Genomic DNA, 16,149 nt, shown 5'->3' on the forward strand with positions numbered 1-16,149 from the left:
GGCATTAACAATATCTTGTTCTTTTCTTTGCAAAGCAATACAAAATCATTCGTGTATCCAAAAATAGTCAACATCAAGTGAGCCATGAAAATAAAATCAAATGATTCTAATGAACCCAGCACAATTTGAGGTTTGAATTTATCCTCCGATGAACCATGTTTTCCAATGTGCACAAGTACCTCAACAATTGAAGGAAACAAGAAGATAATGTTTAGAACACATTTGTAATGTGATCCCCAACGTGTATCTCCGGGTCTTTTCAAACCAACTTCTTGATTCAATCCCGAACCACTATCAATTTCCCCCACTTCTAATGCTTGAGCAACCTTTTGAGCTTGACTTTTTCGAATCATTTCTCTTCTTTTACAAGAAGCCCCAATTACATTCAACAAGTTTGTAGTAATTTCAAACACCCAACCACAATTATCATTTTTTTAGTAACGGCAACGAGAGTCAATTGAAGTTGATGTGCAAAGCAATGAATGTAATAAGCTCTAGGAGTGTCATTCATAATCAAAGTCTTAAGCCCATTTATCTCACCTTTCATGTAACTAGCACCATCATATCCTTGCCCTCTAATCATTGGTGGACTCAAGTTGTGTTCCATAAGCAAAGAGATTATTGCATTTTTTAAAGATAAAGCGGTAGTATCACACATGAACAATGCCTAAAAATATTTCCATCACCGCTCCACTTTTTCTATCAACAAAACGCAAAACAAGAGCTAATTGTTCTTTTTGGGACACATCACTTGGCTCATCCGCCAATATTGTAAAGTATTCATCACCAACCTCTTCTACTATACGCCTAGTTGTTTCTTTTGCACAACAAGTTATAATGTCCTTTTGAATCTTAGTGTTTTCTTTTTTTTTTTTTTTTTAATTCTTTGATTTTTTTTGAAAGTGGGGGGACAATGGTCCCCACTTGTCCTCACGTGGGTCCGCCCCTGCTTGGCTGTCCTTATGATGTTCTCTTATGCTTAGCTGATTTAAAAATTTCTGTTTAAAATATCACCACATTAGTGGTCCCTTGTTGGATTAGGGATTTCAATAAGCTATATTCTATGCTCTTTTTATTGTCCGAGGTGAGTTGGTTGATGACGAGACAATTTTTGACATGAATCTAAGATTAGAATGGGTTCAAGCTTTATAAGGGCTAGCCTTTTTTTACAGTAATGAAGCAGTGATGTTGGGGGTGGATAACACCTTAGTTTTTGGTGTGGATGCAAGTAGGTGGAGTTAAACCTGGGCACCGTGCCGGGCCGTGCCTGGCGGGCCACGGGCTGGTTCGTGCCGTGCCGGTCGTGCCGGCGGGCCCAGGATTTCGTGCCGTGCCGTGCCCGCCATTTTCACAGTCCAGCCCACGGCACGGCACGACCCTCGTGCCTGGCGGGCTCGTGCCGTGCCGGCCTGCGGGCTGGTGCAGTTTTCAATTTTTTTTTTTTTTATTATTTTTTTTTTTATTTTTTATATGACAACATTATAAATTAATAAGTTTATAATGTATATAAGTTATAAAATTATAATTATAAGTTTTATAAGGTTATAACTTATAAGTTTATAACTTATAAGTTATAAGTTATTAAGTTATGAATTTTATAATTATAAGTTGAATATTTATGTTTTATAATTTGTATATTCAATATTTATATTTATATATTTACTTTATACTATTACTTTAAAATTTAATGTTTATGATTTATTAGTAATTGGTATAATTTTTTTTTTTTTTTTAATATGAATTTACAAATTGTAACAAAACGGGAAAAAAGGCAAATTGGACTTTGGATGTGAATAATGCGTACTTTATATTATTATTACTTGAGTTGAGAAAATTGTACAATGATAACAATGATAAAAATCATACAATGATGGTATTAAACAAAAATTGGAAAATGATAAAATTGATATTTTTAAAATCGTACAATATACAATAATTGTCTATTCTTCTTCTCCTTCTTCTTGCTCGTCTTCGTCTTCGTCTTCGTCTTCGCCTTCGCCTTCAAGGTCATCGGCTAGTTGCATAGATTGGGAACTAGCTGAACCCGAACCGGAAGCGGAGGTTCCTTCTTCGTTGTCGTTGTGGTCGTAAGAACGGTCTTGTGAGCGATTTTCCGCATCCAACCAATCTTTGAAACACACGCACATTTCTAGTGTTTCGGGTTTTAGACTTGTTCTTCTATCGTCTAAAACCCTTCCGGATGCGCTGAAAGCTCGTTCGGAGGCGACGGAGGAAACTTGGATAGCAAGAATGTCTCGTACCATTGCCGCCAAAGTTGGATGCTTCGAGCTTTGTTGTTTCCACCATGCAAGGAGGTCGAGGCTGTTTATCTCATCGTTGTCCATGCCTTTGGTGAAGTCGTAACTCAGGTACATCTGCAACTCCGAGACGTCGCTTTGCTTTCTCCTGATTGATGAATCACCTGAAAACCTTGAAATCAAGTTAGTAGCTTGTGAAATTTGGCCTTCTTACTTACGTTTTTGGATGGTTGGGAAGACCCTGAGCGAGGAACGGTGCCATATTTGGCTTCATAGACTCTATATAAAGCAAAAAACTGATCCTTCACATTAGTCTTATAGTTTTCTACATCATCGTCAAGAAACATGCATTGAAAGTAAATGTCAACTAACATAAATGTGTTTTCATACTTTTGCCTAGGATCTAATATGGAAGCAAAAATATAAATCAAAGGAATCTCACTATAATATTTACGCCACTTTTTTTCCATTGCTGGAAGATACTGATCATAATCACTTTGATGGCGATGATCAGCGAAAAGTTGGGCGAGTAAGCATGCATTAGAAAGAAAGTTTTGAGCACAAGGATTGTAAACAGTAGAAAAACAATACGTCATGTTATATAATAACTGTAAAAATTGCATATATCTTTCACAGTTATTCCAATCATCATCATACAAAGCATTTTGTGGAAATTTTTGGTTGTAAAATAATGTTAACGGGCCCTTGTACTCAATTGCCTTTGTTAACATGTCATAGGTGGAATTCCACCTAGTTGGGCAATCGGTTCTAATTTTTATTACCCTTATCTTTTGTTGTTTTAGAAAACTCTTCCATTCTTGGTATCTCATGTTAGAGCTATTAATAGACATAATAGCATCTCTGATTTTGCTGTAGTATGGGCCAATTGCCCGAACTCCATCCTGTACACATAAGTTAAGTACATGGCAAACACATCTAGTATGAAGAGCTTCACCGTCTAATAGTACATCGGTTAAGTTTTGTTTGATAAGATTAGCTGTGTATGTCATAGAGGTTGCATTATCAAAAGTCATAGACATCATTTTATCTCGAAGGTTGTATTCGTCTATTGCTTGCATTAAATGGTGAGCAATGTTAATGCCGGTGTGTGGGTATTCCAGCATTTTGAAATGTATTATTCTTTTTTGTAACATCCATTGATCATCTACCCAATGGCAAGTCACACATAAATAGTGATATTTATAACCACTATCCCAAGAATCGGCTGTTAAAGATACTCTACAGTTAAGGTTACTCAATTCGGCTTGTAACCGGACTTTGTACTCTAGGAAATTTTTCATTGCGGCGGAACGAACGGTTTTCCTAGAGATTCTTTTATGTTGGGGTTGTAGTGCTTTGTTAATGTAGGTGTTGAATGCGTCACTTTCCGAGAAAAGAAAAGGTTGTTCGGCGTGTACTATCATTTTTCCTAGTTCATCCCTATCCCTCTCATAGTTGTATGTAAAGCCGTATGGATGGAATTGGGAAATTTTGGGCTGGATTGGATCACTAGCTGGTTTTGCACAAGCTTTCATGTGTCTAGATAAGTGTCCCGTCCCGTTTTTGGTAACTGCCGTGAATACACTATTACATGTTTTACATTTTGCCCATTGTTCACCATCTTTACTTAGGACAAAATAACGCCATACCTCACTCCTTCGGTTTTTCAAAAGTAGCATCTCAGTTTTGGTTAACCATTCATGATGTGTGTGATGGTTAGTAGTGGGACTAGTGGGAGTGGCAGTAGAAGGGGTAGAACCGGAGGGAATTCGGGTACTTTCTTGGCTACCTTGGCTAGAACAATAGTTTTGTTGATCACCGATATAATTAGGTGGAAATTGGTATGGTGGTAGTGGAAATTGGTTTAGTGGTGGTGCTGGAAATCCCGACGTATTATATGGCTCATAGCCCGGGGGGAAGTAAATGGGGTCATTGGTTTGACTCGTAATTTGGGGGCTCGTTGTATGGTGGTTCCCTAGAACTACTACTACGGATAAGTCGGCCTTTTCCCCCTAGACCTAGATGATGGGTTGTTCGATGCCATAATTAACAATTAATTTTTTAATAAAAAGTGGTTAACTATAATAATAATAATTAATAACAACAATTTTAACAATAAAAATATCAATAATAATAATTAATAACAACAACTATAACAATAACAATAACAATAACAACAAAAATAAATAATAACAACAATTGTAACAATAATAATAATTAATAACAACAATTATAATAACAACAATTATAACAACAACAATAACAATTAACAACAATAATAATTAAACAAGATTATTCTAATAATAACAATAAAACAATAATAAATTTAAGATTAGTTTAGATCTTACAACCGTGCTTCAACGCTCCACTAATTACGATTACGAACTTTTTAATTTTTTCCGATATTAGGAAAATAATTAGAGAATTTAAGAGAATAATTAGAGAATTTAAGAAAATAAGGATTATTAGAGATTTAGAGAATATAAGAGATAAGAAGAAGAGATTGTGATTTTGTGATTTGGGAATGAAATGGAGGTGAGTATTTATAGAATTTTTGGGGAGCAAATTGGCAAAAAACTAGCCGTTTTTTTGGCTTATTAAGGAGCTAGAATAAACGGTAACATTACCGTTGGCCCGCGGGCCGGCACGACGGGCCAGCATGGCGGGCCATGGTCGTGCTCGTGCCGGGCCGTGCCTGGGAATTCTCGTGGCACGGGAGTTGAACTTCGTGCCGTGCCGTGCTTGAATTCGGGCCGTGCCGGGCTGCGCCGAACGGCGGGCCGTCCCGGGCGGCACGCGGGCCAATACGGCCCGTGCCCAGGTTTAGGTGGAGTTCTCCAAAGTTCATATTAAACTCCTCTAGCCATTTGTTATAATTAAATAGAATGGCCTAATCGTCTTTAATTTGCTAGAGTTAGATAGGTAGATTTATTAAATAAATCAAATTTGCAAGTAGGTGGAGTTCTCCAAAGTTCATATCCACTATAGAGAGCAACACCATCTTACCACTTTTCCGTGAACTAAGGGCTCAAACGTCCTAAAAAGTACTTAGCCTTACTATCTTAGCTTAAAATTTGTCTATCTCAACCATAAGCACTCTCAAACCGTGTAAGCCATCGTAAATTAGGAAGACAGGTATTCATTGGCACATCATTAAACAACCAATTTCAAATGCATGAGCAAATTTCAAATTAAATAGAATGGCCTAATCGCCAAACCTTTGACCGAATTACTCAAAAAGGATGTTGCTTTTAACTTCAATGAGGCTGGCCTTGAAGCATTTCGTAAACTCAAGGAAGCTCTCATCTCCTCTCCCGTTGTGCAAGCTCCGGATTGGAGCTTGCCTTTTTAGCTAATGTGCGATGCGAGTGATTTTGCAGTGGGTGCCGTGCTTAGATAAAAGAAAGAAGGAAAATCATGTGTCATCTACTATGCAAGTAGGACTCTTGATGAAGCTCAAAAGAACTATACAACAACGGAGAAGGAAATGCTAGCGGTTGTGTTTGCCTTTGATAAGTTTAGGTCCTATCTTATTTGCTCTAAGGTGATTGTGTACACGGATCATATTGCGGTACGATATCTCATGACTAAGAAGGAAGCAAAGTCTCGCCTTATCCGTTGGATTCCCTCTCTTCAAGATTTTCACATGGAAATGAGGGACAAAAAAGGAGCGGAGAACTATGTTGCGGATCATTTGTCTAGGCTACCTTTTGAGAACAAAAGTGATGTACCAATCAATGATGAGATAGGATTTGAAACTCTCATGGCTATGGCTTTAACATGTAGCCCTTGGTATGTGGACATCATCAAATATCTTGCTTGTGGAGTCATTCCCCCGGATTTTTCTTCTCAACAAAAGAAGAGGTTTTTCAAGGAAGTGAGGAGGTACTTTTGGAATGACCCATACTTGTTCAAACAATGTGAAGATGGCCTTTTTCAAAAATGTGTTCCGGATCATGAAATCGAAGGAGTTCTTGAGCATTGCCATTCACTACCATGTGGAGGACATGGGGGTGTTGATAAGACGGTGGCAAAAATTTCTCAATCTCTATTGTGGTGGCCAACAATGCATAAGGATGCCCACAAGTTCGTTTCACAATGTGATAGGTGTCAAAGAAGTGGTGGCATAACCAAAAGGGATGAAATGCCTCAACAAAGTGTCTTGGAAGTTGAGCCCTTTGATGTTTGGGGAGTGGACTTTATGGGGCCTTTCGTTTCTTCTTGTGGAAATCTATATATCTTGGTAGCGGTTGATTATGTGACAAAATGGATTGAAGCCATACCTTCTCCTACCAATGATCTCTAGGTTGTGCTTAAGCTTCTAAAGAAGATCATTTTTCCTAGGTTTGGGGTTCCAAGGGTGTTAATTAGTGATGGAGGCTCCCATTTCGCCAAAAAGCGATTTGAAGCTCTTCTCAAGAGATATGGCGTTCATCACAAGGTTGGACTACCTTACCACTCTCAAACTCAAGGACAAGTGGAGGTCTCGAATCGTGAAATCAAGAATCTACTTGAAAGGATGGTGAACAAATCAAGGAAAGATTGGTCTCTCAAGCTCGATGACACACTATGGGCTCTTAGGACGGCGTACAAGACTCCAATCGGCACGGCCCCCTATAGGTTAGTCTACGGAAAGGCTTGTCACTTGCCGGTTGAGTTAGAATACAAGGATTGGTGGGCCATGAAGGAACTCAATATGGATTTATCGTTGGCCGGTGAGAAGAGATTGCTTAAGCTCAATGAACTTTAAGAGCTTAGAGATGATGCTTATGAGAGCTCAAGATTGTGTAAGGAGAAGACCAAAAAGTGGCATGACCAACATATACAAAACAAGAGCTTTAAGGTTGGAGATAAGGTTTTGCTTTTCAACTCAAGGCTTCGTTTGTTTCCGGGTAAACTCAAGTCCAAGTGGTCGGGTCCTTTTGTGATATCGAAGACTACTCCTTATGGTTCTTTTGAGTTAGATGCGGATGGTAACAAGTTTATGGTTAATGGTCATCGTTTGAAGCATTACTTTTGCAAGGAAGAAGTTGGTCTCATTGAATGTCTAATGCTTGATCCTTTGGATCCTAAGCCTCCCCCTTCATGAATTTTTCTCACGGTCAAGTTAGTGACCTCATAAAGAAGCGCTTCTCGGGGGGCAACCCGAGTTTCTAACCCTCACCTCTATCCATGGCCGCACCGAAGAGAGTTTGAGTTTGCATGAACATATCTTGTTGGTTCTCAATCAAGCTTTGCATGCCAAGTTGCATGCTCATCATTTGCTGCTCAAGGCTTCTCATGCCTTGATGTTGTTGTTGTTGTTCTTCGACTACCAAATTTCTTGCGCCACCTAAGGCGGTGGGTAACACACCATTGTCTTGCGGAACTTTCCACACATTCCTAGCATTCTGCTCCAAAGATGTGCAGCTGGGACTAGGCAAGATGCAATGGTGTTCGCGCTCAACATACCAATCATGAAAATTGTTGGTATTGGCAGTTGCTTGGATGAACCCCGAACTTCTCATTTGTTGTATATTAATGAATAGATCCTTATCGGTCCCAACTTGAGTACAGGTGGGAAAGAAGCGTTTATACTTAAGCTTCTTAGCAATCCTAGTTATCATCCCACCAAGGGCGATTTCACCCATCTTGTTGCCCGATTTGATTGCTTCACAGCACACGACGAACTAATACCCCATGTTGAGCCGCCCTTTCAATTCCTCTCTAGTTGCAACCCGTAGAGTAAAGAACTCTTCATGTGAGAGCTTGCTCAAATCTTGCTTACTAAACACCGCATACCCCAAGATGCGGTGAAGGATACGGAGAGCAGGGTGGATGATTTGGCTTGCCACTGAATACCTTGTATTGAACTCGTCGAAATCAGTAATCGTTCGCCACTAACGGAATGCATCATACTCGGGAAAAGGCTTAAGGATGGGGCAAGGAGATCCGCATCGGGGTTGAAGTCCAACAAGGCATTGAGATCACGAAGATTCGTGGTATGTTGGTTGTTGAATAATTGGTAAGAAATTTGGAATTCATTGTTCCCATATGGTTCTTTTTCGAAGGAGGCTAGGAATTCAAAAGTGTGTTTTTTGTATGTTCGATGATGGTGGTTAATGAACTCACTCATCCCAAGGTTGTAGGAGTGACCTTAGGTCTTTATCTATCCCCAAAGCCCTCATAGAGCGAGGATTATAGTGCCTCGTGGGATTAAGCTTTCGGCTTTGAAGGTCTTTGTAGAAAGTAGAATGGAGCTTGTTAAAGAATTTCGTTCGTGGGGGAACATTGGGTGCCTGGGTTTGAGCTTGAGCACTAGGCTCCTCGACTCCCAACCGGGGCTCCTTTCTACTCTTTCTTTTACTCATTGCAGCCTCAAGCAATACAAATATCTCAAAGAACACACCGACAACCAAACCCAAGTAGGAACTCACTTCGAACTCAACCAAATTTGAACCACAACAACAACAAACTGAGCTTTAACAATCTGCAAAAGGTTAGTAGCAACAACTAACCACACAATAATAGCTCCAAGAAAAATTAGGATCAACAACAATGCACACAATCACAACATATTATGATAATAAGCAATTTTCATGTAAATAGTCGCATGATCATCAATACTAACAATAACACAAAATTACTCAAATAAGTTCCATAAAAATAGCTTCAAAATCAATAATGCCAACAACAACGTTCCACAATCACAAAATATCGCACTAAAGTCCAACCAATCCTTAGCAAAGAAATCCAAAATCACATAAAACTCACTTGAGCTAAACCATGCTTAATAACTCAAAACTTTGCATAAACTTGTGAAAATAAGCAATAAAGTAGCGAAATTTAGAGTTATACCACTAAGGAGAAGCTTGAACACCACCGAACACCCAAGACTACCACCTTCAACCGAGCTTGCACAACCATGAAAATGGAGGAAATTTGGGTATTTTGGAGAGAGAAAGTGGGTAAATTTGTGAGTAAAGTGAAAAAGTATGATGGATTTGATGGAAAATCAAGGGAATTTGTGAGTTATGGGTGAATTTGAAGGGTTAGGGTTTGAGTTTGTGAGGAGAGAGAAGAGAGCACGAAAATTTGATTGGAGAATGTGAGGGTGAAATGGGGAAGAAAAGCTTTAGCTCCGATTTACCCAGCTGTGCGCGCCCGCGCACTCACTCTGTGGCCCGCACACGGGTCGCGCAAAGTTTCTGCCTTAAATCTTCAATTTCGACCAATTATGTGCGGGTTCTGACAGGGCTAGGATGCCGCCCGCGCAGTAGTCGCGCAGAACAACTTAGCTCCTTGAAGTCCTCCCTCTTTCGGCATATGATACCTACAAAACATAAGCATGAGAATCAAAATAAAGAGTAGGCAAAAATCTAGGAAAAAGGAAGATAAAAGAGAAGAGAATTAAGTGCAAGGAAAATGATGCAAACAAGCCGCAAATGTGGGAAAATAGCCATTAAAATGAACCTTAATCGTGGCATAAATGCCACCCATCAACTTCCCCCACACTTGCCTCTTGCTTGTCCTCAAGCAAGGAAAATCAAAACAAAAAGACGAACACAACAAACATAACATGACAAGGTTTAAGAAAACCATTCAAGCTCTTAGGTAGAAAATGCTCCATTTGGACTCAAATGAAGAGATATGCACCAAAGAATACTCATCTTTCTTAATTCAATGAGGGAAAACACGTTCTAAGATGCTCATGGTTGAAAGAGACAAACCTAAGCTAAGCATAGAGAACTAGTGATTTCACTCTCCGCCCTAGCCCCATCCAAGACGGTCCACGTTCTCTCCACTAGCTTCAAGTCACCTCTTAGTTAGCTCCTCATGATTCCTCGACGGAACCGGAAAAACAAGTATTTGTATAGAACCATAAGGTCACCCCGACATCTCGACTATGCATACTCTCTCCATAGGGTTGAAGTCCATCTCCCTCCACCGGTCGTTGACCTCGCCGCATTAAAGTCCAAGGGTCTTTAGGGTTGTAATGTCATGGCTAAGGGTAAAGGTTGGGAATCAATTTGAAAATTTGGTAGCAATTCCTAATATGAACTTTGGAGAACTCCACCTACTTGCAAATTTGATTTATTTAATTATAACAATTCATTAGGTTACTGAAGGTCTGTGTAAGGAGAGCAGGTGGATTTATTAGATAAATATAGAAAGCTTCTAGTTACATATTTCAACTGATGATCAGGGTGTTGAAATGATAAAGAGAAGGGATAGATTATATGATTTATTGGATTAATAGTGGAAGTTTCCAGTTGTTACATTTTTTAAATGTTGATACTTTTTATGTGCTGATCAATTGCCCCAGTCAAGACTGCAATTTTTACAGAATGGGTGGTCCCTCATTTCAGGGCAACTCAAAATAAAGTTCTGGCTCTAATTCTTATGCAAATGTTTAGCAAAGTTAATGAATTGAGCTAGCCTCACATCAGCACTCTAGATTCTCATCTTTCTGTAAAGTGACCAATTTGGAATTTGCTCTACTTAAAGGTTGATGTTGAGGACCTTGGGTTAGCTGGAGTGTAAAGAGTTTATAGTTATACGGTGGATGTAGATTGGATGGTGCTCATTGTCTGATTGCCTTTTGATCTAGTCAATGTGTGGCCTTTTGTTTGTATCCATCCAATTGTACACCTAAGATATGATTTGCACGAAAATGGAGGGCAGTGTGTTATTATATCTCTTTTTATTTTTCCTTTGGTGGTTATTCCTTTTAGCCATCTCTTTATTAAGGGATAATATGTGAGTCTTAAGGTTGGTTGGGTGAGGAGTCTGTTGCCTATTTACAAGGCACTACTGTTTTGCTCTTTGTTGATCTAGCTTCAGTTTAATAATGTTATTGCTGTTGTTTATTAATTTTTTATTTCTTTACCGAGTCTTAGAAACAGGTATAGCCATATAGGTATAGTCTGGTATTCAGAGTAATATATAAGAGCCACTTGTGGGTACACTTGCCTCCCATTTCAATCTTGGAATTTTATATCCCATGTTCCTCATTTTAAATCCCATATCAAATTTTGCACTTTAGAGGAATCCTAGTTTGTGGGAATTCATCTTCCAATATGCTTCTGATGTCTTATTATTTCTGTAGCTCACACAATATTTCAAATGTTGAATTCTGGGGTAGTGAGGGTCTTGTCGTCCTATGGAACTTTCATTTTGAGTAGAAGCCTAAATTTTGGGGTGACAGGTTTGCTGGGTTTGTTAGAGGATGCCTCCTTCGCTATCCTGGCCTGTTTTTTTTTTTATCCATTTTCTTTTTTAGGAAGTAATATATTATCAAAATTATGCAAGTTATGGTTTTAAGGGGAGAAAAAAAAAAAAATCTGGGCTTCCATGCTTGGATGGATTCAACATTGTTGATAATCATAAAAAAAAGGGTTCAACATTCTTGTGCCTTGGTTGTGAGGAGCCTGGAATTTATAACTTTTTGCTTGTTGATTGGCTCTTATTTGTGGATCAAGTCAGATTAGTCTTGAGAGACATAGGCTTAATAAGACTTCATGGCAGGTATCTTGCATGTCTATCCCTTGGTTTTATTGATGGAAAGGAATGAGTTGCTTTTCCAGAGTATGGTTTCTAGTTGGGAGATTTTGTGGGATATAGTGTTGTTTTTTTTTTTTTATTTGTGGTCCTTTTCTGGCGTATCTTTAGCAGATATTCCTTTGGATTGGCACACTACATGAATTTTTAGAGGACCCTGGTCCCCTTAGTTTTGTATCCATCACCTCTTACAGTAATACAGTATTTCTTTCTCCTGTAAACACACTAGCACATATCTGTTTGTATGTATGACACATGCTGCATGCATGAGAATTTGACTAAGCAATATGTAGATTTGTATTGTTTAGCAGATATTCATTTAGACTAGCACAACTAGTCTTAAGGAAGTCTAGCTTTTACGAGTTCACTTTTGCACCTTTGGTACTATTAAATCCCATTTTGCAACCCTTTAGGGCTTTAAGGATTCCCATCATTCAGATATATTGGTGTGTGAATCCTCTGAAATTTGGCATGCTGCACACGCCCTTGATGGATTCCAACAATGTAATTATTTATTTATCTTAACCAAAAGTTGCACAAGAGTAGCATATGTAGAATTGTAGACACATGCAAACCCTAATACACTCATTCACTGATTTGCAGCCTCTTTTTTATTCAGTGCCACACATCTGGATTTCAGTGACATATTTTCAACTCACAATTAAATTTCTGTTCAACGTCTTTGACTGTCTAAAATGATATATTTTCTTTTTCTGATGAAAATTGTCTAAAATGAATTTACCTACTATATGTCTAATGCTGTCCAGGCCTTAGCTCAGGATCAGTTGCGAGCATTGCTGTCTATGACTGAAAATTTTGAAAATGTCAATATTGGAGTTTATGATGGTGACACTTCTCAAAAAGATAGGAATCAGCTTCGTGACAGCGCTAGACTGGTACTGTAGTATTTCCTGCGTCTCATGTTAGTTGACACGTTTTGACTTTGGACACTTTTTCATAAATTACTTTCACTTCCGTTTGTGATTTATACCTAAAAAGATACACTGTCATGTGGGGTCTTGTTGGATACGTCTCAATGTATATCATTCATATATACTCTTTTTTATACTTATTTCTTATTAATAATTGAAGATATTATCGTTTAATCATGAATTGGCAAATATTCCTAAACAAATGTGTCAACTAAAAATAAACGGAGGAAGTAATTATCAACTTTGTAAGATTGTGGATGCTACTCTCACCATGCTGTCGTGCCTAATTGAGGTCAATAGTTTTCTTTCCTTTCTACAGCTGATCACCAATCCAGATATGCTGCATATGTCAATCTTGCCATATCATGGACAGTTTCAGCGAATTTTATCTAATCTCAAGTAAGGAGTAAATCTTGTTGATTGTTGTTCTTTATCATCTAGTTATTTCTGTAATTTTCTTTTGCTTATCTTTATACTGGTGCATTTAACTTATATGTATATATATATATATATATATATATATATATATATATATATATATATATATATATATATATATATATATATATATATATATATATATATATATATATATATTTTGACGGGATTACACTTTTATATATGGATGTTGAAAGTATATGTTATAAATTCTCTAAAGCTGTGATTTCTGTTTAATCAAACAGGTATGTAGTCTTTGATGAAGCACATGCTTATAAGGGAGCATTTGGATGCCATACTTCCCTTATATTGAGGAGACTACGCCGGTTATGTTCTCATGGTATGTATATGTTTGCATACATTGTTTTTAATGCCAAATTATCATTTTCTTAATCTTATTAAGTCAAGTGCTGACTTTTATATTAATTAGTAAATTTATTGATTTGAGCTTTATAATCAACTTTGGTGCAAGACAGCAAGAGTATTTTTGTATTTTAGAGTAGCTTTAGTTTCTAAGTGTATAGAAAATTGAAATAGATGAGCTCTGTATATAGAGCTTTCCAATTTATAGGGTTCCGACCTCCAAGTAGCTACCTTGTTGGGTTTTTTGGCCATCAGCCATATACGTAGCCCAACTTTCTTTCATAGGGCTTCAAGGCCAAATTTATTTTTAAAGCCCAAATTAATTAATTTTGATTGTTTTTTTCTTTTATAAAAGCCATTAATTGACTTTACTGGATTAAAAGAAGAGGATGTGCCCACATAATAAATATATTATGTCTACAATTTCATTTAGGTATCTATCATGAATTCCGAGTGATGTCTACTAATGTGTCCCATGCCCTCGGTTTAAAGCTCCTTTATGGCATTAGTAATTTAGTATGCATAGTATCCTATTCTCAGTTGGTGTAGGTCTGTAAGAGCATCAATAGTAATCCAGATATGCCTTCCTCATGCAGTGTATGGCTCTGAACCTTCTTTTATCTTTTCTACTGCAACTTCTGCCAACCCCCGTGAGCATGCAATGGTAATTTTATCTTTAACTTGTTGGGTTCTATCAATCTGGCTGTATATTTATTCAGTTGTCAATGATCTTTTCCCTTTTATGAGAATGAGCTGGTTAGCTTGTTTTTCTCCATTCAGGAACTTGCAAATTTACCAACAATGGAGCTGATTGAAAAAGATGGAAGTCCGTCCGCTCCAAAGTCCTTTATTCTTTGGAATCCACCTTTGTTACCAAAAACAGTGGGTGCTTTATGGTTCTTTGATATTTTTATGTAGTGGGTAACTTTGTGATATGATGTTGATCATATACTTCTGAAATCCAGGTGCAGCGAACTGGCACAAGAATCAAAACCATTGTCACAAAGAGGTCTAGGTAAAATTTATCTTCATTTATAGGAAGCTAGGTATATAGTGTTCATTGTCCTAAGAAATGTTTGACATGGATTCAACATAGTGTCTTTTAACCACATTTTAAGACCTGTTATGGGCATGGCTGCAAGTTTTAGCTTTATTGTAGCTCTTACTTGTTGGATTAGACCTTAGACAGCAAACAAGAAACTTTTCTCTTACATGCGGAGTATTAGTTCTTTATTCCTGTTCCTCCCTGTATACTGTATAGCTTAACCTACTCTCAAAACTAAGAAGTTAGGTATTAACCCTTTACTAATTTCACACTGATCTTGAACGCTATATACTAAGGTAATTTGATGATTCTCTCATCTCTTTCAAGCCTCTATATTGCTTTTCGAATAGATAAGGCTGATTCAAGAGGCCTTTTCAGAATTTCAGCTCTATCTTGCCACTGGTTTCTGATTATAGCTAGTAAGAGATCAATTTTAGCATTAGAGTCTTACTGTGCTAAGCGTAGACAAGCCACAAACTCTACCAATGTGCAATTGAATCTTTAATTTTGTAAATATAGCCTTGCCCTTCTATATTTAAGGTCTGGCCTTGAATCTAATTTGAAATAATGCACGTTACTTGTTTCATAAACTGGTTAATAGACCATGTATACTGCCGGAATTAGATTTCTTCTAACCGTGTTCTATTTAGATCCCATATCCCCATGCACTTTAGAAGACCTGGAAATATATCTCTATTACAAATTTACATGAACTCTGAAAGTTACTTGATTTTCTTACTTCTAAAGATAAAACAAAACTATGAATTTTTGTATACCTGATGTTTCTAGAGATTGATGAAAAATAAGATTAGTTAAAGTTGAACAATAGTTATATGTCAGTTTAAGCTTTATCTTTCCCCTTCATTCTATATTTACTTTTACTGATGATATTAATTCTTTTGGGCTCAGTATATTACTTACTGCTCATGCTGCTGCCTTGGTATTCATACCAGCTTTTATACTGCTTGCAATCTGGTAACCATCATCTTTTTGTTGTATTTACAGCCCTATATTGGAGGTTTCACAACTCTTTGCTGAAATGGTGCAGCATGGACTACGTTGTATTGCTTTCTGCAAAACACGCAAACTTTGTGAAGTTGTGTTATCTTACACGTAAGTCAATCTCATATTCATGTGTTGATATTCGTGATAGGTTCTGGAATTTCCTTCATTGAAACACACGTGAAGTCTAAATTTTGTTGATTTAAGCTCATAATGGTCGTCATTTTCTGCTTGTTTTTATTTTTTCTGAGTATGAAGATTGATGTGAATGGTTTTTGCAAAAAGGACTTGGTCATGCATTTGATTTTAATATGATGGTAGTGCTTTTGTGTAATACCATTTAGACGCATTTTGATGTTATTGCAGTTAAGTGTGATCCAAATGCTTGGGTTTTTTTAATTTTCATCTTTATTTCTTTGGCAGACATGAGATTCTTCAAGATACAGCTCCTCATCTTACTGATTCCATCTGTGCTTATCGTGGTGGCTATGTTGCTGAGGTTAGTGTTCTTTTTATTTTGGTTTTTAATGCCATCTCTTTAGAAATTAAAAAAAGAACTTGGTTTGTTTTG

The 16,149-nt window shown here is 37.5% G+C and overlaps 1 protein-coding gene across 2 annotated transcripts in view; it reads left to right on the top strand.

The window, feature by feature from the left end:
• LOC110722235 (uncharacterized ATP-dependent helicase YprA-like) overlaps positions 1–16,149 on the top strand; it is a 33,593-nt gene that overhangs the window by 10,349 nt on the left and 7,095 nt on the right. For both annotated transcript variants that reach the window (XR_002511560.1, XM_021901505.1), the window contains exons 9-16: positions 12,566–12,694; positions 13,050–13,129; positions 13,414–13,508; positions 14,128–14,195; positions 14,312–14,413; positions 14,497–14,546; positions 15,582–15,689; positions 16,002–16,077. Coding sequence is in view for 1 of the 2 variants with exons in the window: in XM_021901505.1 (XP_021757197.1) it covers positions 12,566–12,694; positions 13,050–13,129; positions 13,414–13,508; positions 14,128–14,195; positions 14,312–14,413; positions 14,497–14,546; positions 15,582–15,689; positions 16,002–16,077 (708 nt within the window). In the remaining variant the exon portion in view is untranslated. The remainder of the gene's footprint in view (positions 1–12,565; positions 12,695–13,049; positions 13,130–13,413; positions 13,509–14,127; positions 14,196–14,311; positions 14,414–14,496; positions 14,547–15,581; positions 15,690–16,001; positions 16,078–16,149) is intronic.

This window comes from Chenopodium quinoa, unplaced genomic scaffold, assembly GCF_001683475.1.
Source record: "Chenopodium quinoa cultivar QQ74 unplaced genomic scaffold, ASM168347v1, whole genome shotgun sequence".
Taxonomy (NCBI): domain Eukaryota; kingdom Viridiplantae; phylum Streptophyta; class Magnoliopsida; order Caryophyllales; family Amaranthaceae; genus Chenopodium; species Chenopodium quinoa.